General features: G+C 42.1%; 1 protein-coding gene across 2 annotated transcripts in view; it reads left to right on the plus strand.

Moving 5' to 3' along the window:
* Positions 1-27,700, plus strand: part of ARID4A (AT-rich interaction domain 4A) — a 71,221-nt gene that overhangs the window by 16,769 nt on the left and 26,752 nt on the right. For both annotated transcript variants that reach the window (XM_049770319.1, XM_049770320.1), the window contains exons 8-14: positions 7,744-7,823; positions 10,189-10,265; positions 10,882-11,048; positions 17,770-17,842; positions 21,655-21,749; positions 21,896-21,993; positions 23,724-23,955. In XM_049770319.1, the coding sequence (XP_049626276.1) occupies positions 7,744-7,823; positions 10,189-10,265; positions 10,882-11,048; positions 17,770-17,842; positions 21,655-21,749; positions 21,896-21,993; positions 23,724-23,955 (822 nt within the window). The remainder of the gene's footprint in view (positions 1-7,743; positions 7,824-10,188; positions 10,266-10,881; positions 11,049-17,769; positions 17,843-21,654; positions 21,750-21,895; positions 21,994-23,723; positions 23,956-27,700) is intronic.

Genomic DNA, 27,700 nt, shown 5'->3' on the forward strand with positions numbered 1-27,700 from the left:
AAGGTGCCTGCATTGCCTCCTTGCCTGCGCTAGCCTTGGACAGACCTCGGTTCAATCCCCCGGCGTCCCATATGGCCCCCCAAGCCAGGAGCGACTTCTGAGCGCATAGCCAGGAGTAACCCCTGAGTGTCACCGGGTGTGGCCCAAAATCCAAAAAAAAAAAAAAAGAAGTGATTCCTGGCGTGCTGTGAGGATTAGTTTTGCTTCTGGGGACTGAACCACGGTAAGCTACTTGCAGGACAGGGGCCTTAATCCCCTGTCCTGTCGCTGACCCTTAACATAGTTCTTTTCTAAAGTGTTTTAAAAGTGCATTATGCAACTGTCACACCGATTTTTATTTTTACTGCATTGCAGTATTGAATCCTACTCAGGGCTCACATACTTCATTTCTCTCTTTTTTTTTTTTTTTTTGGTTTTTGGGCCACACCCGTTTGACGCTCAGGGGTTACTCCTGGCTATGCACTCAGAAATCGCCCCTGGCTTGGGGGGACCATATGGGACGCCGGGGGATCGAACCGCGGTCCTTCCTTGGCTAGCGCTTGCAAGGCAAACACCTTACCTCCAGCGCCACCTACCCGGCCCTCATTTCTCTCTTGGTTCAGAACGTTTTTGGTTTTGTTCCAACCCTTCTTTGCTCCAGGCCTTTTCTAGGCCCTGAGCTCAGAAATCAGTCACTGAGCCTCCGAGTACCTTATATCCGGGGTCTTGGGGATTGAACCTGTGCTGGCTGTGTGCAAGGCCAGCACCCTGCCCGTTGCACTACCTTGCCTTTGTTAGTTTCGTTTTGAACTCAATTTTTTTAATTTGTAAAAAATAATATTCTGGCTTCTTTTCTTTTTTTTTGCTACACCTGGCAGTGCTTATTATGACTTACTCCTGGCTCTGTACTGAGTTCGGCCCTTGCAGGCCCAAGCGTGCAGAAGAGGTGCTAAGGATTGAACCCAGGTTAGTTGTGTCAAGGCAAATGTCCTAGCAGCTTTCCTGTTGCTCCCGCCATTTAGTTCTTTATTAGCTGATCGATTTTGAGAATCTGTTTTTCGTCAAAATGAATCCCATGAGGCTGGAGAGGTAGTACAGCACATAGGACAAATTTGCCTTGGGCCCGGCTGACCTGATTGATTCCTCGGCATCCCCTATGGTGGCCTGTGCGCTGAGCCAGGAGTAACCTCTGAGCATCACTGTGTGTGGCACAAAACCCAGAAAGAGAAAAAGAAACAAACTAAATTAAAGGGACCAGAGAGGTGGCGCTAGAGGTAAGGCGTCTCCCTTGCCCTTGCTAGCAGCCTAGGATGGACTGCAGTTTGAACTCCCTTGTTCCCAATGCCCCCTCCCCCCAAGCCAGGGGCGATTTCTGAGTGCATAGCCAGTAGTAACTCCTGTGTGTCAACAAACAAGCAAATGTATCCAAATGGGTCTCTTTCCTCAGACCCGTTTTATCCCTGACCTATAGTAACTTCCTTGATTCCTGACTTTTTTATTTTTTTTACTAGATTCATACTGATTTTCTAGAAGTAACAATGAAAGTACTGTTAATATTGATGTAATTACAATGATCCCATTCTCCTAAATAGAAATAAACACTTCTGAACGATCTCAGGGATCAATTTGGCATTCTTCGGTGGGTATTTGAGGCCATGATTAGCTTTTCACTTCCCATTTTCATTGTAAAGCCTTTTGTTCATTCAGGTTTTTTTATCGGTGGGGGAAATGGGGAGAAGCGGTATTGAACTGTGCCTGACCGTGCTTAGGGCCTCTGCTGGCCCTGCACTCAGGGGTGTCCCCTGGCAGTGCTCAACTGACCGTATGTGGTGACTGCCGTGTATCCCAGCCAGGATCGCTCCTGTTGCGGCAGCATGCCTGGCAAGAGCCTTACCTCTTGCGCTCTCTCTCTCTCCTGTATTTATATTTTTACCACTTTTTTTTTTGGTTTTTGGGCCACACCCGGCGGTGCTCAGGGGTTTCTCCTGGCTGTCTGCTCAGAAATAGCTCCTGGCAGGCACGGGGGACCCTATGGGACACCGGGATTCGAACCAACCACCTTTGGTCCTGGATAGGCTGCTTGCAAGGCAAATGCCGCTGTGCTATCTCTCCGGGCCCCTGTATTTATATTTTTAACTGCTTCCTACATGAGGTACTTGCCCCCTGCAAGCCCTTATTTTTTTGAAGTAAAAACATTTTATTTGGAAGTCCCAAGGAAGTGGAAGGGAGAGGCTAGGAAAGCGAGAATAGTGAGAGAGCTCCGGCTTTTCCAGAGGCAAAGAGAGCCACGGCACACAAGGATGAAGGTTTGAAAGCACAAAAGTCTGCATCTCGAGAGGGAGGTGCAGGTGACAGTGCTCGGGCGAAGCAACACAAAAGCCCAAATCAGTGGGTGTTTATTGAGGACTTCGAGCGAATCACCTTCGTTCTGAGTTTCTGAGAAAGAAGAGACTGTTCCACATTGCCCTCAGAAGCTGACTCTACCTCTCTGCAGAGTTGCAAATAGATACTACGTGTTACTAAAAGCCTTTTGTTATACTGGAAATGGAGACATGATACAGCAGGGAAGGTGCTTGCCTTGAATAGCTCATCCAGGATCAACTTTTGGTATCTCACACGATGTCCCCGAGCACTGCCAGGAGTCGCCCTTGAGTATTCCTGGGTGTAGCTCCCAAAACAAGAAAACAACAAACTCAACAAAACAACAAAGACCCTAACATCAAAAAACCAGTTTGGGTCTAGACACCATCGAAATGAGATAGGGAGTCCTCACAAAGGAACCATATACTTAGACTTTGGAAATGGCAGGGGGCTTAGGTAGGAAAAGGGTGATTTTTGTGTGCCTAGGGATGGAACGAAAAAAGGTGAGCAAAAGGCTTTTATCAGAAGATCTTTGGTAAATCCTTATCTTTCCCTTCTCCTTTTCTGAGTATCTCTAAAGATAGGTCAGGTCCTCCCACCTTTTCTGCAGTCTTCCCCAACCACTCTTTGTCTTTTTTTTTTAAACACGAGCCCCACATAGCAGAGTTGAAAAGGAACTGACAGGTGACTTGCTTGGGAGGGAGGACGTGCACTTGGGGCCTTGAACATGCTAAACCCTTTTCGTACCACTTTCCGTACCACTCTGCCAGAAGTGTGACATTTCTCCTCTGCATTTTGGTGCCTCTTCTGTCTCTAATAGCAAATTAAAAATTTTTTACCATGCATCATGTTGCTCAAGGGGCACTCTTGGTGTGACTCAGGAGACCAGGAAGTAGTGGGTTTGAAGCCTGGCCTCCCTCTAAAGCAGTGGTCCTCAAACTTTTAAACAGGGGGCCAGTTCACTGTCCCTAGACCGTTGGAGGGCCGGGCTATAGTAAAAACAAAAACTATGAACAAATTTCTATGCACACTGCATATATCTTATTTTGAAGTGAAGAAACAAAATGGGAATAAATATGATATGTGATCCATGGGCCGTAGTTTGAGGACCACTGCATGCGTTCCAGTTCTTTGAGCTAGGTATCTCCCCACAAAATAGTAGTTTTGTCACAAAGCAATGCCCCAAAGTATATATTACAAAATCTACAAGAACTAAGGCTGTACTTTTAAGTTTCTTGTGCAAGCGAATTTCGAGAGAATAGATTTACTTAGTAAAAGTCTGATAATTTTTTATCTTTTTTCTTTTGAGCCACTCCTGATTATGCTCTGGGGTTTCTACCCGATGCTAGCTCTGCACTTAGGACTCGCTCCTGGCAGTGCTTGTAGGCCAAATGGGATGCCAATGCCAAGGATCACACCTGGATTGACTGCTGCATTATCACTTTAACCCCTAATTGTTATTTTTGTGTTTTTTTTTTTTTTTTTTGTGTTTTTTTTGGTCACATCTAGCAGTCCTCAGGGGTTCCTACTGGCTCTGTGCTCAGAAATCAATCCTGGCAGGCTTGGGGACCATCTGGGATGCCAGGAATCCAACCAACTGGGGTCAGTCCTGGGTTGGCCACTTGCAAGGCAAATGCCCTACCACTGTGCTATCTCTCTGCCCCCCGCCAATTGTTCTTTTTGTTTTGTTTTGTTTTGTTTTTGTTTTGGGGGGCCTCACTAGGCCACAGTCAAGGGTTACTGCTGACTGCACTCAGAAATTACTCTTGGCAGGCTCGAGGGACCATATGGAATCCGGTTGACCACATGCAGGGTTCCAGCCCCTAATTGTTCTTTTTCTAATTGAGATTGTTGTTTGTCTGTTTTTTTGGTCACATTGCATGGGGTCACTCTGAGGAAGTTGCTCTGGGGGTTCATTCCCAGTGGTTGAGTGGGTGACCTTGCAGTCCCAGAGGTCTGGCTGTGTCTTCCCTAAAGCAAAACATGCACGTAGCCCTATGGGATATCTTCTGGGCCCCTGGATAATTGTTTGAATCTTTCAGCTATAGGTAGTTACAGGTAGACAAGTAAGTGGTTTTGAATTCACAATATTTAGGGCCTAATTGGCTAAGAAATTTACTTTTAACAGATTCCTTTATTCACAGATTTATCATTTGCCACCTGACACTGTCAATTGAATAAGAAGATATCTATCTTAATTTGATGATTTTATAATTTATTGCAGAGAATAATCTAAGTAATACATAATGTAGTAAAAAATTATGCGTGTTTAAAATTATGATTTCTTACCCTGAGAGAGTCCATTTATTTGGAGATAACCCAGAAAACCTTCATAACACAAATGCTTTTGAACTAAGCCTTAAATAATGCAAACTTATTAAACAGTGTTAGTATGGAACTTTAGGGGCTGGTGAGATAGCATGGAGCAGGGTGTTTGCCTTGCATGCAGAAGGACAGTGGTTCGAATCCCAGAATCCCATATGGTCCCCCAAGCCTGCCAGGAGCGACTTCTGAGCGTAGAGCCAGGAGTAACCCCTGAGTGGTGCCAGGTGTGATCCAAAAACCAAAAAAAAAAAAAAGAACTTTATTAGAAAATAGAATGAGATAATTAAAAGCATGTAAGTGAAGCGGTTGTTTCTGGAACTGTTTGATTTTGGTATTATTTTGGCTGCATTAGACTTCCATAGAAGAGTCAGGAAATAAGAACGGGAAGACCATTTGGATTAGGGGCAAATGAGGCTTTACAATTTCATCTGAGAGTTTAGACCAGAGCGGGAGTGCCTGCGGTAGGGTGTTTTAGCTGAGCCAGGTTTGATACCCAGGAATAAACCAGTACCACTGGGCATGGCCCAGAAAGGAAAAAAGAAAGAAAAGGTTCATCTTGGACCAAAGAGATAATGGACGTGAGGTCATTATGATCTTTCTTTGCCACTCATCTGATTCGTTCCTTGAGCTCTGCCAAGTGTGGACCAACACCTTTTTGTTCCCTACCTCCCCCACCCACTGCAAAGCAAAAAGTCCATTTTAAGGTTTGGACAGAATTTTGCAGGAGAGTTAGTCGAGTTGTGCGTTACTAGTGTTAACGACAGTGCTGTGTTGAATTGGTGGCTGGGACGGACTGGGCCTGGCAGGAATCAGTTTGGAGGCCTTCAGAATAGTTCAGAGGTGAACCGAGGGAACTAAGCCTTGGGCTATGCATACTAAGATTCCAGCTTTTGTCCAAGTGTGTGGTTCAGTCCCTGTTTCCCAAGTGGCCAGTCACTGACCCTGTGCGTGCTAGAACATCCACGAGGCCAGGAGTAGCCTTGGTTGCACTTGAGGGGCATTTTCTGTTTATTCATTTAAAGTCCCTTTCCATAGAGGTGCTGAGTAATAATTGTGTCTTGAAGAGGCACCAGCAGGCCAGTCCTTGGTGTTTTTTGCATTTTATGGCTATAGCATTTCCATACATTGTTTCCTGTTGTGTGTGTGTGTGTGTGTGTGTGTGTGTGTGTGTGTGTGTGTGTGTGTGTGTGTTTGTGTGTTTGTGTTCACGCCTCTATTATACTGCTACCTCTTTGAGGACAGACACACATCAGTATTAATCCAATAGTTACCAGCACTAATTAAAAAAAAAGTATTCCATTTGTTATTAAGACAACTAATATATTAACCAAGAATTTTAAACTGGGGCCTGGGAGACAGCTCCTAGCCCCAGTGGCAGCACTCACTTGGCAAGGGCAAGACCCTGAATTCTGTTTTCTTAGGCCACTTGTGATTCTCCCATTCGAGCTCTTGGTGGCTTCCAGCTCCTTGGAGAGTGGTCCCAGACGCCCCTAGCAAGGGGTGTCCCTGCTTGAAAAAAATAGACAGTTAAAGAAGTAGAGTCAGTAAACTTGATCCCTGGCACTGCAAAGGCTCCACCCCCAGGACCGTTGGGTGTCACAGATAGCCCTGGTGGCTTCTGAGTATGACTGGGCTGTCCTTCCCTCGTGGTTGCCAGTACCACTGGCCCTGAACCAAGCCTGCCACCCAGTTGTCAGGCCTCCTACGTCTAAGTCAGTGATCACCTGGGAGGGACCTTGGACTATAGAGTACCTTTTTCATTCACTGATTCGCAGACTGGTGTCAATCCCACAAAAATATTTAGTTCTATAAAGAATAATAGGTTTGTTGTTTATTAACACATCTGTTACTTTCAAAAATTATAAAGGACTGTTATTCTTCGTATGTATGGTTTTTTTGACACCATACCCAGTGTTGCTCAGGGTTTACTCCTGGCCCTGTTCTCGGGTTGGGGGACCACAGGAGTTGCCTGGGATCGAACCTGGGTCTGCCATGTACAAGGCAAATACCCTATCCATTGTACTATATACAGCTGAATCCCCCAAATTTAAAGCGTTTGGTTATTTATTAAGTAAAAATTTTTCTGCTTTGCTGAAATTACTAGAAATTGTACATTTCCCTAGTAAAGGAAGATGACTTAAACTTGTCTTTAAGTCGAGAGAGATAGCACAGCAGCAGGGAATTTGCCTTGCACACAGCCCGACCCAGAACGGATGATGGTTCTAATCCCAGCATTCCCTTGTAGCCCCCTGTGCCTGCCAGAAGTGATTTCTGAGTGCAGAGCCAGGAGTAACCCCTGAACACCACTGGGTGTGACCCCAAAACAAAAACAAATTTTGTCTTTATTTCATACAAATAGCCAAGTTTCAATAAATCATGGTTCACATACTTTTTGAGGGGAGAGAAGCATCAACCAGCTTTGCTGGGAAAGCCGCTCCTGGCTTGGTGCTCAGGGAACCTTTTATTTTCTTCATGATAAAACACATTTTATTAGAAATTTCTTCTTCTTCTTTTTTTTTTTGTTTTTTTGTTTTTTTGTTTTGGGGCCACATCTGGTGACGCTCACAGGTTATTCCTGTCTCTGCTCTCAGAAATCGGCCCTGGCAGGCTCAGAGGACCATGTGGGATGCCGGGGATCCTGAGTCGGTCGCATGCAAGGCAAACACCCTACTTCTGTGCTATCTCTCCGGCCCCCTCAATCATACATTTTAAAAGGTTGATATATACCAAATTTTCATCATCATTTTATTTTTTGAACAATAAATGATAAATATTTAGCATAAAAGGTCTAATAACTTACAATATTGCTCACAGTATGATTTATATCTCGCTTGTTTCATAGTCTAATGCCTGGAAAAATTATTTATCTGAAAAAACCAATATACTAAATAAATATAGAGAAGTGATTTATTTTATTTTAAATATGGAACGCTTCACAAATTTGCTAATAATGGAACCTATTGACAAAAAATCTCTTGCATGATCTAGTTGAAAAATTAGGGGATTGAGAATTGTTCTTTTAATAAATACATTACTTAAGTAAGGAAATAGGAGTAAATCTTTTCTTTTATATTTTAGGTAATATCTCCCAGCTGTAATGATGATGTCACAGTGAAAAAAGACCAGTGTTTAGTCCGATCATTTATTGATTCTAAATTGTGAGTAATGAATCATGTAGTGTTCATGGGGTGAAAATAACTTGAAATCACAGTGATAGCACTCCTTCCTCTCCAACCCTATTTTGAAAAAGCTAATAATTTTATGAATTGAGAAGTTGTTACCTGCATGTTTTAAGTTTCTTGTAATACAGGTCATTATAAACATATAAAATCTGGATACTTTGTGAGAATATCTTTAAAAGTTTAATGAAGCATGGTTTTTATTTATTTATTCTTTTTTTTTTTTTTTCTTCTGGTTTTTGGGCCACACCCGGCAGTGCTCAGGGGTTACTCCTGGCTGTCTGCTCAGGAATAGCTCCTGGCAGGCACCGGGGGACCATATGGGATACCGGGATTTGAACCAACCACCTTTGGTCCTGGATCGGCTGCTTGCAAGGCAAACGCCGCTGTGCTATCTCTCCGGGCCCAGGGCCCACTCTTCTTTTTTTATATATATAATAAATATATATATATATATTTGGTTTTTGGGCCACACCCGGCGGTGCTCAGGGGTCACTCCTGGCTGTCTGCTCAGAAATAGCTCCTGGCAGGCACGGAGGACCCTATGGGACATCGGGATTCGAACCAACCACCTTTGGTCCTGATCGGCTGCTTGCAAGGCAAACGCCGCTGTGCTATCTCTCCGGGCCCTTATTTATTTATTCTTAACTATAAAAGGTCTTTTCTTCCTGTATTTGCCCAGATTCTAGCTTATAGTTGCTCTACCATTGAGCCAGATCCCTGGCCCAAAGTTCCGCATTTTATATATATATATATAAAGATATTTTTTTTCCCCTCTCTCTTCTATTTTGGTTTTTGGGCCACACCCAGAAGCACTCAGGGATTACTTTGGGCTCTGCACTCAAAAGTCACTCCTGGGCTGGGCGGTGGCGCTGAAGGTAAGGTGCCTGCCTTGCCTGCGCTAGCCTTGGACGGACCGCGGTTCGATCCCCCGTGTCCCATATGGTCCCCCAAGCCAGGAGCAACTTCTGAGCACATAGCCAGGAGTAACCCCTGAGCGTTACCGGGTGTGGCCCAAAAACCAAAAAAAAAAAAAAAAGTCACTCCTGGCAGGCTTGGGGGACTGATGGGATGCAGGGAATCGAATCCAGGTCCATCCCAGATCAACTGCATGCAAGGCAAATGCCCTACCACTGTGCTATTGCTCCAGGCCCCGTATTGTACATTTTTTATATCATGAGCTATGAAATTTACTTTTAAGTGTAGTTTGTTTGACCTTAGTAAATTATTTTGGCTTTTTCAAATTGAAATTCAAAGATCAAAATTTTCCTTGAAGTCAACTTTTGTTTCAAAAAAAAAAAAGTAGAGCAGGGTGGCAGGCTGGAAAGTGATCTTTTCTTTTTTGATTTGGGGACTACATCTGGCTATTCCTAGGGGTCCTCCTGACTCTGCAGTCAGAAATCACTCCTGGCAGTGCTTGAGATATACGATTCAAACTGGGTCAGCTGCTGCAAGGAAAGGAAAGCACCCTACTCACCTGCTGTCTCTTGGCCCCTGGCAGGCAATCTTGAGAAATGGGGGGGGGGGGGGGGGGCGGCTAATTGCTAACAGTGGGTGCTGGGTATAGAGTGGAACACTGTGTGCCTGTATCTGTTCTTAAAAGTGTCATAAAGAACAGGACCTAACTGAAGATTGAAAAGAAAATGGTGTAAAATTAAAATATCACCGCCTAGGTTTGAGATGTGGCGCCGTAATTTACTGATAAGTGTTATTGATAAAAGTTTAATTTCTATGTACCTCTCACATACAAGTGCATGTCTCAACCTCAGTGTGCAGAAAAGTAAAATATGTGAGTAGGTATAACTAGGAAAAGTAATGCCTATCACATTTTATAATGTTAATTTATTTTTTAGTTATTTGGCCACACCCAGTGGTGCCCAGGGTTACTCCTGGCTCTGCACCCAGAAATTACTCCTGGCAGGTTCGGGGGACCCTACGGGGTGTCGGGGTTTGAACTTGAGTTGGCTGCGTTCAACCAACACAAACGTCCTACCTGCTGTGGTATCGCTCCATCCCCTGATAAAAATATTTTAACGTTACCTTCTAGTACATTTGACAAATGAAACATTCAAAATACAGTTTTCTCTTTATAAGGAAAACATTGCCGATATAAACGACCTCAGTCTGTGGGAGCGTCACATGCGCTGAACTTGACTAATCTGAAGCTGTCTGTAATAGTCTTTGGATATGTGAGTGACTAGCATGAAGGTCGTGGTGTCTGCTGCCTTTGTCCTTTCTTAAGGATCAGTATAGTGGATCATTTCAAAACACTTTCTTTGTGTCTTAACGGGCAATTCAAATGATAAATTTTATGTTGTATCGGTTTCCTTCCCCTTCTTTACAGTTATTCAATAGCAAGAAAAGACATCAAGGAAGTTGACGTTCTCAGTCTCTCTGACTCTGAAATCTCTGCGAAGCCAGGTAAAATCATCAAAGAAGAATCAATTCATTATTTCATGACGTTGCTCTGAATTGCAAAATGGTACCTAAAAAGCAAGACTAATGTTCTCTGGCAACGCTTATCACTGTATAGTTCATACTTCCTTTTTTTCCTTCGGAGTTGGAAAATGGGTTTATGGAAAAGCAGAAGATAAAGAAGCGGCCAACCAGAGAGTTACTTAGTATAGGACTAAGTTTGTGTGTGTGTGTGTGTGTGTGTGTGTGTGTGTGTGTGTGTGTGTGTGTTTTGTTTGTTGCCCTCCTTTGTATTATCTATCACTCGTGTTTCATTTTTACATCTTACTTGTTGTCTTTTTTATTTTTTTTGCCTAGTACAATATTTGAAATTTTTAGCAAGTTTAACTTTACATGTTATACGCTTGATATTTATCACTCTGGCCCCCTACCCTTAATATTTCTATTTCCTGGACAAATAATGAGCAGTAATAATTAATTAAATGATAAGATAGATTACAATTTTACTGCATCATAACAGAAGTTGGCAGTTGGTTCTGAATCCAGGTCTTCTAATGCTGAATGTTAGGCCATTTTGTGAACCAATACCATGATAACCCCCGAATATACTTTTTCCTTACAGGGCTGCAGAAAGCAAGCATCTTCATACGAAGTCGAGTTGTTCCTGATAATTGGAAAACAGATCTAAGTGAAATCCTTGAGTCATCCAGTAGTGATGATGAAGAGAGTCCAGCACGGGAAAAAGAAGAAGTGAAGGAAAAAGAGGCCAAAAAGGAAGAAGAGGTGATGGTATGTGTACTTTTATGTTGATAACATATAAAAATAGTTGCAAGTAAAATGTACTACTGAATTAGAATATCTTTTGTTTTTATCTTTTGTTTTGTTTTGCCAGGAGCCATTCCTGGCAGTGTTCAGGTAAATCCTGACTCTGAATAAAAATTACTTCTGGTGGGCTCAGGAATAAGGGATGCCAGTATTGGAATCCATGTTGACTCATGTGAGTCATGTATTGATACTCCATCCCCTGTTTCTGTCACAACTTGATTTGGGAGATAATAAATTTTCTTACTTTCAAGGTTAGTGGCTATAAAGCAAAATTGATTTTTAAGCAGTAAGGGGTTACACAAAGATCACTTGTTCTTTTTGTTTTTGTGTTGGTTTTTTTTTTTTTTTTTTTTGGTTTTTTTTTTTTTTTTTTTTTTTTTTTTTGGTTTTTGGGTCACACCAGGCAGTGCTCAGGGTTTACTCCTGGCTCTACGCTCAGAAATCGCTCCTGGCAGGCTCAGCGGACCATATGGGATGCCAGGATTCGAACCACCATCCTCCTGCATGCAAGGCAAATGCCTTACCTTCGTGCTATCTCTTAATGGCCCATGTTTTTTTCTTCTCTTTTCTTTTTTTAAAAAGATTACAAGAAAGTACTTTTCAGATCAGATAATCAACAAGTGGAAGAAAACTTGGGTTCTTTTAGTGTCTTTTGGTGGAAGAGCAAAATGTAACATTTGTGTATATAATTATATGTTGTCAATGATAAATTTAAATTGCTACCAAAGGTACAGTCTTGACTTTAAAGTTGAGAAAAGTGAAATTCAGAAAGACTAGGCATTTTTCCTGAACTCTAATATGGTGAGAATGGATGTCTGAATCCAGATCTGTTGGTCTGTCTTAACTTCAAAACCTCACCTCTTTCGGACCTTGCACAATATTTGGATTAAAAAAAAAATTCTGTCCAGATCTTAACTATTTCATTTTAGTTTGATAAATGGTACAAATCATTTTCTTTGTAATATTACTGCCTTGATTATAAGTATAGGAACTCATCCATGGAGCACAATGTAATTGCTTACGTGAATATTGCTGTCACTTCAGTGCTTTGTGAAAAAGAATAAATTGTTGAACATCTTTTTGGTTGTTTGAGGTAGAGGTAAAAGGTCTTAGTAGCAAGACAAAGAGAGTGAATTTACTAAAAAAGAAGACCTAGTTGTGCATGAAGAAACATTTGCTTGGAAAATGTGGGATGCCTGTTTCTGTTTCACAAGCACAAATATGATTCCTGAAAATAAACATGAGTATGCAGCGAGGGGCGTGCAGTGTTTCTCTCCTGTGACTTCCCCTGCAGTATTTGATTCTCTGCACTCTGAAATCAGAATGGCGGTTCAGACTTGCAGGCTGCCTATGGAGTTGCCATGGTAACATGGTGTTGGTGGGAAGTGAGCATGCTCCAAAGACTGGAAGGTTCAGCAGAGGCTTGGCCGGCTGCCAGTGGAGGTCTGCCAGATGCTTTGAAATGGGCTGTCTTTCTCTTCCTTTCATGTAATGTCTGATTTTTATGTGGAGGAGAATGTAAGTAGTGCTGTAGAGCCCTGCGGATGCTATGCACTGAGAGGGGGAGCCAATATCTGCAAGTAGGCTGAAAAATGCTCAGACACGGGACTGGTTCAGTGGAAGGGGGAGTCGAACCATTTTGTGTTGGGAAGAAAATGCAGCATCTAGGTAAGAGTCTTCCTTCTGGTCTCTGAGTTACCATTTTGATTGCCAGGATTCAGGTGAAAGGAGAATCGTAGGGACTGGTGCTGTGGCTGGTATTGAAGCAGTCGATACCAGGCATTAGTAATTGGTTCTTTTAGAAGAGACTGTATGAGTCTATTTTTAGAATATCAGAGGATGAAGGCTATTTTTCTTAAATGGAAAATGGGCTTTGAAATGAAAATGACTTTGAGACATTTTGGCCAGATGCAAGACAAATATAAAACGTGGCTTCTGTCTTTGGGTGTCGTTATTTAGACATTATATGTTCTCAGGATAAATAGGCCACATTTTCAGGGTGTGAACTATGACAGTCTAGTTTTGCTATTTTTTTTTTCTGTTCAATTATTTAGGGCTTTATATTGCCAAACATTGAATAAAGATGTCTTAATGTTGTTAATACTTTTAATTGATGTCCCTGTTAAGGATGCATTTGCCCTATTCCCCACCCCCTAGGAAAAACTCTGAAATATTAAACAAAGAGGGTAAAAGAGCTTTTTGGTTAGATTGGAGGAGATGACTATAAAACAGAGAATAATAAGCAGTGGTTGTATTACAGCTGTTGATTTATAAAAATCATAATGTTTTATTCAAGATCTGAGAATGCATTATTAGTAGAAGGGTGAGCAGCAGAGGCAAGCTATGTTATCTATTGTTAGCAAGTAATAAGTAAAAATATTTCTAAAGGTGAGAACCTTTGGATGGTATTTTCTTAAGATGTATTACTTAAATTATGGGCATTTAAATGAGTCAGTATGCTTTCCATGTCTTGAAAATAAGAGCAGAATTATAAAATAATAGCTCGTAATATATAATAATCATAATTTTTTTCAAATGATCAATTCCATAGCATATACTTCATGGAATTTCTTGCTAGAAATGACAACCACTTTTTCTCTAGCTATACAGGTAAATATTTTGAGTGAGATTTTGGTAGCCTAGAAAAAAGTCTGCTGCATTTCTGGCTCTTGGATTTAAGATTTACTTGCTGAATCATTCCAATTTGTCTGGAATAGTTATTTTAAAAATGGTACTTGGTTCAGAAGCTGAAAAATACCTTATTTGTATATAAGAAGGGAAACAATTTGATGTGGTCGAAATGAATGGAATCTGATAACCCAGGGCCTTCCTGGCTAGTCATTCTAGGCCTGACTGCATAGGTAGGTAAGGCTAAACTGCTGCTCTGTAATGCTCTTGGTAAGATTCTCAAGTTGTGATAATGGTGTTGTGTCTTTCATGATGATCTGTTCTTCCTTTATGACATTATATAAAGCACAATGATAGTACTTTTAGCCTGTCGTTGGTGTTCGTACTATGGCCGGCAGATTGTATGTAGTGGAATCATACAAGTGGTAAATAATTATGTAGTGTTAGTGGGCAGTGGACATTGTCTCTGTCCTCGATTCTTTGATCATAGCCATAATCAAGAGATTAGGAATGTCATGACTTTACCATGAAGGAGGACCTTTTTCCCTTAATATTATTCTCAGTTTCTAATCATTTGCATTGCAGAATAAGACTATACACAATACCTTTTATATTGTTACTCGATGGGAAGATTTGAGTCTGACATTGGAAATTATATTTTCCAAAGCCCTTAGCGTATAGGAGAATTCTCTAAAAATGAAATAAATAGATGGGAATTTGTCCAGCTTATAGCTTTTAGAGTTTAGAAGTACTGACACCCATTTCTACTGCTTTTCTGGGATCACTGTAGTATTTAGTACTTAAGGTTAGTTCTAGTCCTGTGATAGTAGTCATTGTGTGCTTGAGTTTTATATTCATGGAGATAGATAAACAAATACCTTATACTAACGTCAGTTTTATTTCTCTGCATTTTGTATATCAGTGGCAAAGGCATTTCTTAGGGATCTCCAAAGACCAATTAGGGTTAGGGCTCTTGCCTTGCATGTGGCTGACCTGGGTTCGATCCCCAGGCACAATTTCATAGACTGTGAATTCTGTGATTCCTTTTAATTGGCTTTTAAAAATATACTGGTATTTCTCCCAATCTGTCCAGACCCCTTCATCAGCCTTCTGACAGCTCTCCTAGATACTTCCCTCTTTCTTCAAACTTAATGCCAGACTGCCTTGAGTCATAAGCATTATTCTGTGTGCTGACTCCCTATTTACTCTTTTTGGGGGGTGGGAGGTGGGGGGACTACTCTGCACTGGTCAGGTCTTAACTCCTGCACTCAGGGAGCATTCTTTCTTCTTTGTTTGGTCATACTCAAGGGCTCCTCCTGACTCTGCGCTCGGAAATGGCGCCTGGCAGGCTCAGGGGACCATATGGGATGAGGGAATTGAACCCTGGTGGGTCCCGACTCGGCCACGTGCGAGGCAGGTGCCTTACTGCTGTGCCGTCATTTGGGCGCCATCTGGGATGCTCGGGATTGAGCCGGATCCTGTCACTCCAGCCGCTTCCTCTTCACACCTAATTCACACAGTGTGTTCTGTGCTTTTATCACAGCTAAAACAACTTCTGTAAGGTCACCAGTGACCTTCAAACACTTTCCTGGTAAATCTGTCTTAATCTCATTAGACTACTTGATAACACTCAGTGCCCTGGATGTGCCTGCCTTGTAAAACCCATGTGACAGGGAACTGGTGAACCAGTACAGCCTTACCCGTGGCTGACTCGGAATTGATCGCCAGCAGCCCGTGGTCCCTGGGCCCTACCAGGAGAAGGCTGACCACTTCCGGGTGTAGCCCCCCAGTCTTCCAACAAATGTGAAATAAAATTTTTTTTTGGGCCACACCCATTTGATGCTCAGGGGTTACTCCTGGCTAAGCGCTCAGAAATCGCCCCTGGCTTGGTGGGGGGGGTACCATATGGGATGCCGGGGGATCGAACCTCGGTCCTTCCTTGGCTAGCGCTTGCAAAAGGCAGACACCTTACCTCTAGCGCCACCTCACCGGCCCCGAAATAAAATCTTTATATTATGCTTACTTCTGGTTTTCTTCCTAACTAACTGATGTCCTCACTCCAGATATATATGTGCATCAAAGGTAGCGCTTACCCTGAGACCTATATAAATGGCCAGTAAATCCTCAGGCTCGGTTTCTACAAGACTGTTCTTGGGTCTGGAGCCATAGCACAGCAGGTAGGGCATTGGCCTTGTACTGGCCAACCCATAGGTCCCCTGAGCCTGCTCGGAGTGATTCTTCAGTGCAGATCCAGGAGTAATTTCTGAGCACCACCAGGTATGGCTCCCGAATCAAAAACCAAAACCAGAAAAAAAAGACTGTCCTTCTTTTCTTCCAAGCCCATTTTTTTCTGGATGCTCCTGATTCATTTGTACACAACCGCTGTTTACCAGTTCTCCCCAAGCCAGATATTTCACAGCTTTCCACTTCCCACTCTCCCCCATGAGACATCAAATCTGCCTCTTTGATGGCTCTCAAATAGCATTCTTGGATATACGCTGACTTTTAAATCAAATGCACTTAAACTACTAATATTTTAAAAAATTAGTTTACTTATGGGCTGAAGGACTAGCATAGTGGGTAGGGTGTTTGCCTTGCACACAGCTGACATAGGTCACAGGTTCAAACTCCAACATACCATATGGTCCCTGAGCCTGCCAGGAGTAATTTCTGAGTGTAGAACCAGGCGTAACCCGAATGTCACCAGGTGTGGCCCAAAATCAAAAATAAAGGGGAAAAAATCAGTTTATTTAAACACTGTGGTTTATATGGTTGTTCATAGCACAGTTTTTCTACAGTTACAAAATTGTTCGTGATGGAGTTTCAGTCGCACAATGTACAACACCCTTCACCAGTGCACATTTCTTGTCACCAGTGACCCCTTAAAAACTGTCATCTCTTTATTTGAATACTTAATGACTTCTGTAGTAATTATTAACTCTACAGATTGCTAAATTTTGAGGCTTGCTTGAACTTTGAATAGTCCTTTATATTTGATAAAACTAAAAGTCATGTTATAAATAATTTTCAGTGAATGTTCCAAAAAATAATGAAAGATCATAACTCCTTTTACCTTGATTGCCCCATGCTTTTATATATTTTAGTTAATACAATTTTATTAATCCTGCATATATTATTAGAGATTAAAATACTTTAAGAATGTATAGTGTTAAAGTTCCTATTGTCCTATCAATTATGAACACTAGTCTTACAGTTGCTTTGCTTCAAAAGCTCAAAATCTTGGGCTGGAGTGGTAACACAGCAGGTAGGGTGTTTGCTTTGCATGTGGCCCACCTGTGTTTGATCCCTGATCCCCGGCATTTCATATGGTGCTCCTGGAATAGCACTGCCAGGAATGACCTTTAAGTGTAGAGCCAAGACTAACCCTTGAGTGCAGCTGGGTGTGGCCCAAAAAACAAAATAAGATAAAATAAATTAGAGTGATTCATACGGAAGAAACGGATCTATCAGTGTTTCTCCATAGAATGACAATGAAATATTTTTTCCAAGTACTAATTTATAATTGTCTATGAAATGAAGATCATTATTTTGGGTTATGGAAAACCATAATAAAATACCTAGCAGTGATCAAGGACTTCTCCTGGCTCTGTAGGGTTCATTCTGGCATGCTCAGGGATTGGACTAGGGATGGTCGTATTCAAGGCAAGTGCCTTAACAGAAAAGGAAGTATTTTATTAAAACTCATAATTCACCTGGATATGACTCAGTGATGAAGCACATGCCTCACATGTGTGGCTGAGGCTCTTGAGTTTCACAAGCTGCTATCACACACACGTGCACACACACACACACATACACACAAATTTTGGACACTTACCTCGAAGGGGAAAAACCATCATCATCATGCAGGTGGTTTTCTCAGTGAGGTTTTTCTGTTACTCTCTGAAGATGCTGCTCTCTATGATTTTCCCATATAGGAAAATTTAATTATTGTGATATGTGGTAAGCGAGGACCGATTTCCTCCTCTTCCTTGAAGAAAAAGCATCTGTTTCATTCCAGCCTTGATGCACTTGTGTTTCTATTCTGCCTTCACAGCCTGAGGAAGAACTTGATCCTGAAGAGAGGGACAACTTCCTCCAACAGCTTTACAAGTTTATGGAAGACAGAGGTATCTTCACGCTCCTTATTTCAAAGCAGCTGTTCCTTTTACAGTTTTACTTTCTAGTTGTGTGCGTTATTTGTGTTGTAAATTTGTTGTAATGACATGTGTGGATCTGAATTTCAAGCAAACCATTAGAGAATCAATTGCACCTGATAATTATTTAGAAAAATTAAGCTACTATTATCTATTTTGAATAGATACATAAGAGGAAATAGTTTTGGTTTTATTTATTTTTTTTTTTTTTTGTTTTTGTTTTTTGGGCCCCACCCAGTGACGCTCAGGGGTTACTCCTGGCTATGCGCTCAGAAGTCGCTCCTGGCTTGGGGGACCATATGGGACGCCGGGGGATCGAACCGCGGTCCGTCCTAGGCTAGTGCAGGCAAGGTAGGCACCTTACCTCCAGCGCCACCGCCCGGCCCCAGTTTTGGTTTTATTAAATATAGTCTCCCTCTACTAAGAAAGCAAAAGGTATGTGTTTGAAATAAAAAGGGAAATCTTTTTTTTCTTTTTCTTTTCTTTTCCTTTTTTTTGTGTTTTTTGGGTCACACCCGGCAGTGCTCGGGTTATTCCTGGCTCCACGCTCAGAAATTGCTCCTGGCAGGCACGGGGGACCATATGGGATGCTGGGATTCGAACTGATGACCTTCTGCATGAAAGGCAAACACCTTACCTCCATGCTATCTCTCCAGCCCCTTCTTTTTCTTTTTTAAATTTCTTTTTTTAAACACCGTGGCTACAAAATTGTTCATACTTGGGTTTCAATTATAGAATGTACACCACCCTTCCCCTTCCCCAGGGCGACCTTCCTGCTACTAGTGTTCCCCACTTCCTTCCCTCACCCCACCCTGTCTCTTAGACAGGCATTCTACCTCTCCCTCACTTTCATTGTCATGATAGGTGTCATTGCGGTTAGTGCTCTAATCACACTCAACACTCTGTGGCAAGTTTCACATCATGAGCCGCTGCTCTCTATCTTTGCTGGATGTTATTGCCATGCTGTCTTATTTTTCTTATATCCCGCAGATGAGTGAGACTATTCTGTGTCTATCCCTCTCCCTCTGGCTCATTTCATTCAGCGTAATAGTCTCCATGTATAGACAAATTTCATGACTTTATTTTTCCTGATAGCTGCATTGTATTCCATTGTATAGATGTACCACAGTTTCTTTAGCCATTTATTTCTTATTGGGTACCTGGTTGTTTGCAGTGTCTGGCTATTATAAATAGCGCTGCGATGAATATAGGTATGCAGAGGGCATTTTTATAGCGTGTCTTTTTGTTCCTAGAGTATATCCCTAAGAATGGTATTGCTGGATCATATGAGAGCTCAATTTCCAACTTTTTGAGGAATATCCATATTGTTTTTCAAAAAGGGAAATATTTTTATGTTAATACTCATACCCATAGATTACTAATGCTACTATTTGTGACAAGTAAATTAGTCTGATTTGGGCCTCAACAAGTTAAACAGAATAGTTAGACTATATATATTAAAACAATATATTTAAATCATCCATACTTCATTAGAAGTTTCTGGTTTGGGACCACACCTGATGATGCTCTGGGCGTAATCCTGACTCTGGACTCAGAAACTTGGGTGGTGCTAGGGTGGTGCTCAGGGAACTGAATGGGATGCCAGCATTGAACTCTGGTCTGCCACCTGCAAGGCAAATGCTCTACCTGTTCTTCTGTCCTTCTGGCCCCAGTAAAACATTTTACATTTGTCATAATCTGTCAGTAGTATATGAGAAGTTGGATTCAATGCAATTTCCTCATTTAATTTTTTTGATTGGTAAGTAAATATTTTTCCTCATCCCCTCCCCGCCCCATTCTCGTAAGTTATTTTTTTTTCTACTGGAGTCAAATGGCCTCCAGTGCCTCAAGATTCCAAGGGTGATACAGGTGAAAACCCCACAAATGGGAGCATGAGACTAGGGTGCCAGACTAGGACCAGGGCCCAGCAGGAGGAAACAAAGTTGGGAGGAGGCCATGGTCAGAAAACAGTTTGGAAACATTGTTCTCTCTCTTTTTTTGCGGGGGGGGGGGGGGTGTTTGGGGTGTGTTGTGTGTGCATGACATCAGTCAGGTCAGAATGCAAGATGTAGGAGTCACTGGTGAGGTCAGATCCTGGAAGAGTAGAGCACTCACAAAAGAGCATCCACCATCCACTTGGGGAGAGTAACTGAGTTTATTTTATTTGGGAAAGGAATATTTATATTAGAGTCAGTAGAGTGTGGACTCTGTGCCAGTCAATTGGGTAGGATGTGAATGAGGGAATTAGAAAAAAAAATAGGGTGTGGACTTTTGTGCTTAGGAAAGACAGGGTATAGAGATTAGGGAGGACAGGGTGTGTGCTCTGGGTGTTAAAACAGGAAGTGTGATTTCCTGCAGTTTTGTGGGCCAAGTAGTGTTCAGGGACTTCTGGCTTTATATTTAGGGATCACTCTTAGTTGGTTTGGGAGAACATAGGGGTAATGGGTTAAACTCAGTTCACCCTTGTGCAAGGCAAGCACCCTCCCTACTGTACTCCCTTCAGGCCTGATATCTCTTTTTTCTTGGCTTTGGGGCCACACTTGACATAGCTCAGGGATTATTCCCGGCTCTGGTCACTCTTGGCAGTGCTCCAGACACCATATGGAGTGCTGGGATTTGAACCCAGCTCAACCACATGGAAGCAAATGCCTTACCCAGGGTCCTATTGCTTCAGCCCACTACTTTCTTTTTTTTTTTTTTTTTTTTTTTGGTTTTTGGGCCACACCCGGCAGTGCTCAGGGGTTACTCCTGGCTGTCTGCTCAGAAATAGCTCCTGGCAGGCACGGGGGACCATATGGGACACCGGGATTCGAACCAACCACCTTTGGTCCTGGATCGGCTGCTTGCAAGGCAAACGCAGCTGTGCTATCTCTCCAGGCCCTCCACTACTTTCTTGGTAAAATATATACAAACGGGATTTCTCATGGAGACAGAACATAGAACATTTATAAATCATCCTTTTTTTTTTTTTTTTTTTTTTTTTTTTTGTGGTTTTTTGGGTCACACTCGGCGGTGCTCAGGGGTTACTCCTGGCTCCATGCTCAGAAATTGCTCCTGGCAGGCACAGGGGACCATATGGGATGCCGGGATTCGAACTGATGACCTTCTGCATGAAAGGCAAACATCTTACCTCCATGCTATCTCTCCAAATCATCCTATTTTTTGACAGTGTGTTAGTTTAGAAAAATCTTCAGATAAATGTTTCGAGACTTTCTGGCTTTCAAAAATGAGCTTCAGATTCCTGCTAACAGGTGTAATGTTTTGTTAAAGCAGCAAAAATGGAGTCATAGTCCTTTCTGATGTTTGTTCTTATGTTTCGAAACCAGTAATATTACATACTGTTTAATTTGTAGTTCTTAAATTTAATTTAATTTTACAGATGATTTTACTAGTATGGAGGTAAATCTAAAGATTTACTGGATCTGACTTGGGGTTCCTACATGCAATGCATGTGCTCCAATGCTGAGCTATCTCTGTGATCCATTCCATTATTTAATAATAATTATTAATTATTAATTAATTAATGTAGTTAATATTCAGTGTGGTCTTAAATAAATTTTGAGGTGTTTAGAAGATGTAAGAGGCTCTTCTGTGATGCTGGGAACCATGTGATGCCAGGCAATTGCTTTACCTCCTGTACTGTTTCTTTGATCGGATCTTGTGTAATTTAAGGTTCTTTGTCTATGTGACTCGTAATGAAGTTTTTGAACTTGAAAGTTTTTTGTTTTCAGTTCACTATTTTTTATTTGAATAACATTTTATTTCTACCCTCTGCTATGTTCAAGGTACTCCAATCAACAAACCACCAGTTCTAGGCTACAAAGATCTCAATCTTTTCAAACTCTTTCGACTGGTTTATCATCAAGGTGGATGTGACAATGTAAGTATTGGTGGAATGAAACTTGAAATGTCATCTAGTGTTGTATTATGGTATGCATTTTAGGTGATACCACATTTTTATGAACATATTAGTGTAATAATTGTTTCCCTTTGCACTATTGACAAATAAAAACTTAATTTTTCCAGATTGATAGTGGCGCTATATGGAAGCAAATTTATATGGACCTCGGCATTCCTATTTTGAACTCGGCTGCTTCCTACAATGTAAAAACTGCATATAGAAAGTAAGTGGTATAGTTCATTTGTCGAAGAGTACATACAGAGAATATTTTTCATTTAATGACTTTTCCTACACCCCACCCCACCCCGACCACACCTAGCAACATTCTTTTTAAGCAACATGAAAAAATAATTTTTTTAAATTGAAACCATTGTGATATATAGAGTCCTTCATAGTTGAATTTCAGATATACAGTGAGTCAGGGCCCTTCCCACCACCAGTGTCAACCTCCCTCCACCCATGGCCCCAGAGGCATCCTATAGCACCACCCTTTGCCCCCTGGCCTGCCAGTGTCACAGGCCCCTTTGAGTTTAGATTATTTAAACTTTGGGGGATGGGGTATGCAGTGCTGGATCTGACTTGGGGTTCCTACATGCAAAGCATGTGCTCCAATGCTGAGCTATCTCTGTGATCCATTCCATTATTTAATTTATTTTTTATTTTTATTTAATTTTTTTGTTTTTTGGCTCATACCTAGCAGCACTCAGGGATTACTCCTGGCTGTATGCTCAGAAATCACCCCTAGCAGGCACTGGGGATCATATGGGATGCCGGGAATTCGAACCCACCCTCTTCTGCATGAAAGGCAAACGCCCTACCTCCATGCTATCTCTCCGGCCCCATTATTTAATTTTTAACAATATATTAGTTAAGGAGAAAGGATATGGGGCCTGGAGAGATAGCACAGCGGCATTTGCCTTGCAAGCAGCCGATCCAGGACCAAAGGTGGTTGGTTCGAATCCCAGTGTCCCATATGGTCCCCCATGCCTGCCAGGAGCTATTTCTGAGCAGAGAGCCAGGAGTGACCCCTGAGCACTGCCGGGTGTGGCAAAAAAAAAAAAAAAAAAAAGGAGAAAGGATACACAAAGATTTACATAATTAAATACCTGTGACTTATTACAGAGGGTTTTGTTTTTTTGGTCTTAGTGTATCAAGTTTTTTTTTTTTCTTTCTTTTTTTTTTTTTTTAGTTTTTGGGTCACACCCGGTGGTGCTCAGGGGTTACTCCTGGCTGTCTGCTCAGAAATAGCTCCTGGCAGGCACGGGGGACCCTATGGGACATGGGGATTCGAACCAACCACCTTGGGTCCTGGATCAGCTGCTTGCAAGGCAAAGCCACTGTGCTATCTCTCCGGGCCCTTTTTTTCTTTTTTTGGGAGGGGCCACACCCATTTGATGCTCAGGGGTTACTCCTGGCTAAGAGCTCAGAAATTGCCCCTGGCTTGGGGGGGACCATATGGGACACAGGGGGATCGAACCGCGGTCCTTCCTTGGCTAGCACTTGCAAGGCAGACACCTTACCTCTAGCACCACCTCACCGGCCCCAAGTGTCTTAATCTATTTTTCACATCTTGATTTTCTTTTCAAAACCAAGAGTGCTGGCAAAGAAGTGTAGTTTGAAATAATGAGGCATATTATTGATCTCTGTGGTTCTTATAAGATACAACTTATAGGGCCCGGAGAGATAGTACAACTTATAAGGTCAGTCTTATCACCAGAAAATAATAAGTATGTTCAGTTATTATGAGTTTAGAATTTTCAGGAAAGCTATAATTTTGCTTAAAACACCAACATTTAGTAGCATTGAAAAAGTGTTTGTAGGCCATTGTTCCAGTATGAGTCTGCCTGCTCTTTCACCTTTCTTGTGCTTTTCCGGTAAACTTTTGTCTTTATTATTTAAATTTAAATTTAAATGCAAAAATTAAGATTTTAGAATGAAATGTTATTTGTGTAGGTATCTCTATGGTTTCGAGGAGTACTGCCGTTCTGCAAATATTCAGTTCAGAACCATTCATCACCATGAACCAAAAGTAAAAGAGGAAATAAGAGATTTAGAAGAACCAATGGAAGAGGCGGTAAAAGTGGATCAAGAAATGCCTTTAGTAGAAGTGAAGTGTGAACCTGAGGAAAACGTTGATTCAAACAGTGAAAGTGAGAGAGAAGAAATAGAATTAAAATCTCCAAAGGTAATTCTTAATAGTTTTTTTATCTATATTTTTAAGGATTTAAATTTTTGTTTTGTTTTGTTTTGGGGCCACACTCAGCAGTGCTCAGGGATTAAAGCCGCATCAACTGTTGGGCTGTCGCTTTGTCTTTTTCTTGTTGGGGTGGAAAGATAGCATGGAGGTAGGGTGCTTGCCTTGCATGCAGAAGGACAGTGGTTTGAATTTTGGCATCCCATATGGTCCCCCGAGCCTGCCAGTGATTTCTGAGTGCAGAGCCAGGAGTAACATTACCCCTGAGCCCTGCCGGGTATGATTTGCCTTGCATGCGACCCTCCCCTGACCCAAAATCCAAAAAAACAAAACAAAACAAAACCAAAAAACGAGTATGTTCTTTGTAGGGTTGGTTGACCTACATCTTTCTGCTGTCAGGGCTTCTCCTGGCTTGGCCATCAAGGGTTGCTCATGGTGGTGCATAGTGGACCTTATGCTGTTCTAGGGATCAAACTTGGGATTTCTGCATGCAAAGCTTGTACCCTAACCCACTGAGCTATCTTTATACCCCCCAAATTTCTGACGTTTTGTTATGCTGGGTAGCTAAGCATAACTTTTAGAAAACTAGAACTAAATTATAGATTATAGATTTGATCCTCCTTCCAAATCCCGCTGTTTGTTGTTCATGGTTTTAAACTGTTCGTGTCTGGGTCTTGGCAAATTTTAATTTCCTTCAAGTTTTTTTGCTAAACTTTCACCTCACTGTGCCTTTGCTGGTCAAAAATTGTAGTCTACCACAACTTTAGCAGTCAAAATTCCTTTAAATGTTGTTCCTAAAAAAATTTGTAACTGGGGCCGGGCGGTGGCGCTAAAGGTAAGGTGCGCCTGCCTTGCCTGCGCCAGCCTTGGATGGACCGCGGTTCGATCCCCCGGTGTCCCATATGGTCCCCCAAGCCAGGAGCAACTTCTGAGCGCATAGCCAGGAGTAACCCTTGAGCGTTACCGGGTGTGGCCCAAAAACCAAAAAAAAAAAAAAAAAATTTGTAACTGGGGGGCCGGGCGGTGGCGCTAAAGGTAAGGTGTCTGCCTTGCCAGCGCTAGCCTAGGACGGACCGCGGTTCGATCCCCCGGTGTCCCATATGGTCCCCCAAGCCAGGAGCGACTTCTGAGCGCATAGCCAGGAGAGTAACCCCTGAGCGTCAAACGGGTGTGGCCCAAAAAACAAAAAAAAAAAATTTGTAACTGGGATGGAATCATAGCACAGCAATAGGGCATGGTAGGGCATTTGTCTTGCATGCAGCCGACCGAGGAAAGACCGTGGTTCAATTCCCGGCATCCCATATGATCCCCCAAGCTTACCTGGAGTGACTTCTGAGCACAGATCCAGGAGTAACCCCTGAGCGCCACCAGGTGTGACCCAAAATCAAAACAAAACAAAAAAAAATTAAAAAGAAATGTTTTATATCTTGCAAAACCAGAACTACTCATTACTTTCTCTCCCCATCTCTGGTAACACTATTCTACTTTTGTCATAATGAATTTGACTATTCTAGCTATATAATTTAAGTGGATTGTGCAATATTTGTCCTTTTGTGACTGGCATATTACACTGAGCATATGTGTTTAACATTGATCTTGTGTCAGAATTTTCTTTTAAAACCGAACCTTGGGCCCGGAGAGATAGCACAGCGGCATTTGCCTTGCAAGCAGCCGATCCAGGACCAAAGGTGGTTGGTTCGAATCCCGGTGTCCCATATGGTCCCCCGTGCCTGCCAGGAGCTATTTCTGAGCAGACAGCCAGGAGTAACCCCTGAGCACTGCCGGGTATGGCCCAAAAACCAAAAAAAAAAACAAAAACAAAAAAACAAAAACAAAAAACCGAACCTGCCCTGTTGTATATGGCTGATTCAGATTTGTAAGCAGCACCCCATACGAATTCCTGAGTACTTCCAGGAGCGATCCCTCAGCTGGGTGTGGCCCAAAAGACCAAACTATATCTAATATCTCCCAGTGTGTGTGTCATGGATGTATTTTCATGTGACTTCATAAGACCTATTTTGTCTTCTGCAAAATGTATGTTGAATACTTCCTAGTATGGGCACACTCACTGCTAATTTACCTCAAAAGTTTTTGTTCAATATTTTACTATTGTAAAAGTATTTTGGGCCATATTTCAAAAAATTTTATTTTTGTACCCACAGCAAAAGGATAGACATTTTGATAGTTTCTTTTATTATTATTTTTGAGTTTGTTTTTGGCCTCACCCAGAGATGTTTAGGGCTCACTCCTGGGTCTAACCCAGTGATGGCTAACCTTTTTGAACTCGACTGCCCAAACTGCCGCACAATGGCCAGTCCGGCCCTGTTGCCAGGTGCGCTGCAAAGCAGACACTGGCACACTCGCCTCCTGCCGCGCCGCCTCGTATCTTCATTGTGGACCCCTTTCCGCGTGCCAGCTGCAAGGCCTTCGCATGCCACCAATGGCATGCTTGCCATAGGTTTGCCAGGTACTTCAGGGATCATTCCTGACTTTGACATTTAAATAGCTTAGTCAGGAAGTAGAGAAACAAACACTTATTATATTGAGATAATAAATCACAGTGTTTTTCATAATTGTTGGCTTTTTTTGTGTGTGTGTGGTTTTTGGGTCACACCCAGCAGTGCTTAGGGGTTATTCCTGGCTCCAGGCTCAGAAATTGCTCCTGGCAGGCATGGGGGACCATATGGGACTCCGGGATGACCTCCTGCATGAAAGGCAAACGCCTTATCTCCATGCTATCTCTTTGGCCCCTGTTGGCTCTTTTTAAAAAAAACTAACCAGGGCCAGAAAGATAGCACAGAGATAGATGTTTGCCTTGCATGCAGAAGGCATCCCATATGGTCCCCCGAGCCTGCCAGGGTTGATTTCTGAGCATAGAGCCAGGAGCAACCCCTGAGCGTTGCTGGGTGTGACCCAAAACCAAAAAAAAAAAAAAAAAAAAAACCAACCAAAAAACAAAGGATTTCAAATTTAGGGTTCTGCCTATGTAGAAGTTGACTTGAATGAGATTAGGAAATAATGAAATGGTCCTTTAGTTTCCTGGCCAGATGAAGATGCAACAAGAGGCTGGATAAAAGCTGATAGAGGGCTGGAGAAAAAGATCAGGATTGAAGGTGTTTTTCTTTGCCTGTGTTTCCTCAACCCAGTTTTGATTTCCTCGTACCCTACATGGAACCTCAAGTAACACCAGGAATTGACCCCTGAGGAAAGGTTTGACCTCAAATACTCTCCCCTACCCCCCAAAAAAGGCACAAGGGTTAAAAGAAGCTAAGTCTGCTACAAAGACTTCTTAGGATATTCAAAGAAGTCAGTTCACTTTTTTGTTTTGTGGCAGCGCCAGGCAATGTTTAGGACTTCCTCCTGGTCTACACTCAGGGATCACTCCTGGTGGGCTCAAGGTACTCATGGGGTTCTGGGGGTCAAATTCGTTTTGGCTGCATAAACTAGCTGTGCTCTCAGCTCTGGCCTCTTAGTTCACTTTCTGGGCATTGATGCAATTCAGAACTTTTAAAGGGTACTTACACAAATATACAATGAAAATGTTTTATCTTATTAGAATCAGTGAGTCTAGAGCTTTAATATGTCTAATTTGGGGGTTAGTTTATTATAATTCTTGCTAATAGTTTGAATTATTGATAGGATTATTTTGAAAAGTTTATAGTCAAGGTGTACTGATTTTGATAATGTAGTTAAAAAAGCTTTACTGAGGTATGTTGTTAGAGAGCGCAGTATTGGC

Source organism: Suncus etruscus, chromosome 3 (assembly GCF_024139225.1).
Source record: "Suncus etruscus isolate mSunEtr1 chromosome 3, mSunEtr1.pri.cur, whole genome shotgun sequence".
In the NCBI taxonomy this organism is placed as follows: Eukaryota; Metazoa; Chordata; class Mammalia; order Eulipotyphla; family Soricidae; genus Suncus; species Suncus etruscus.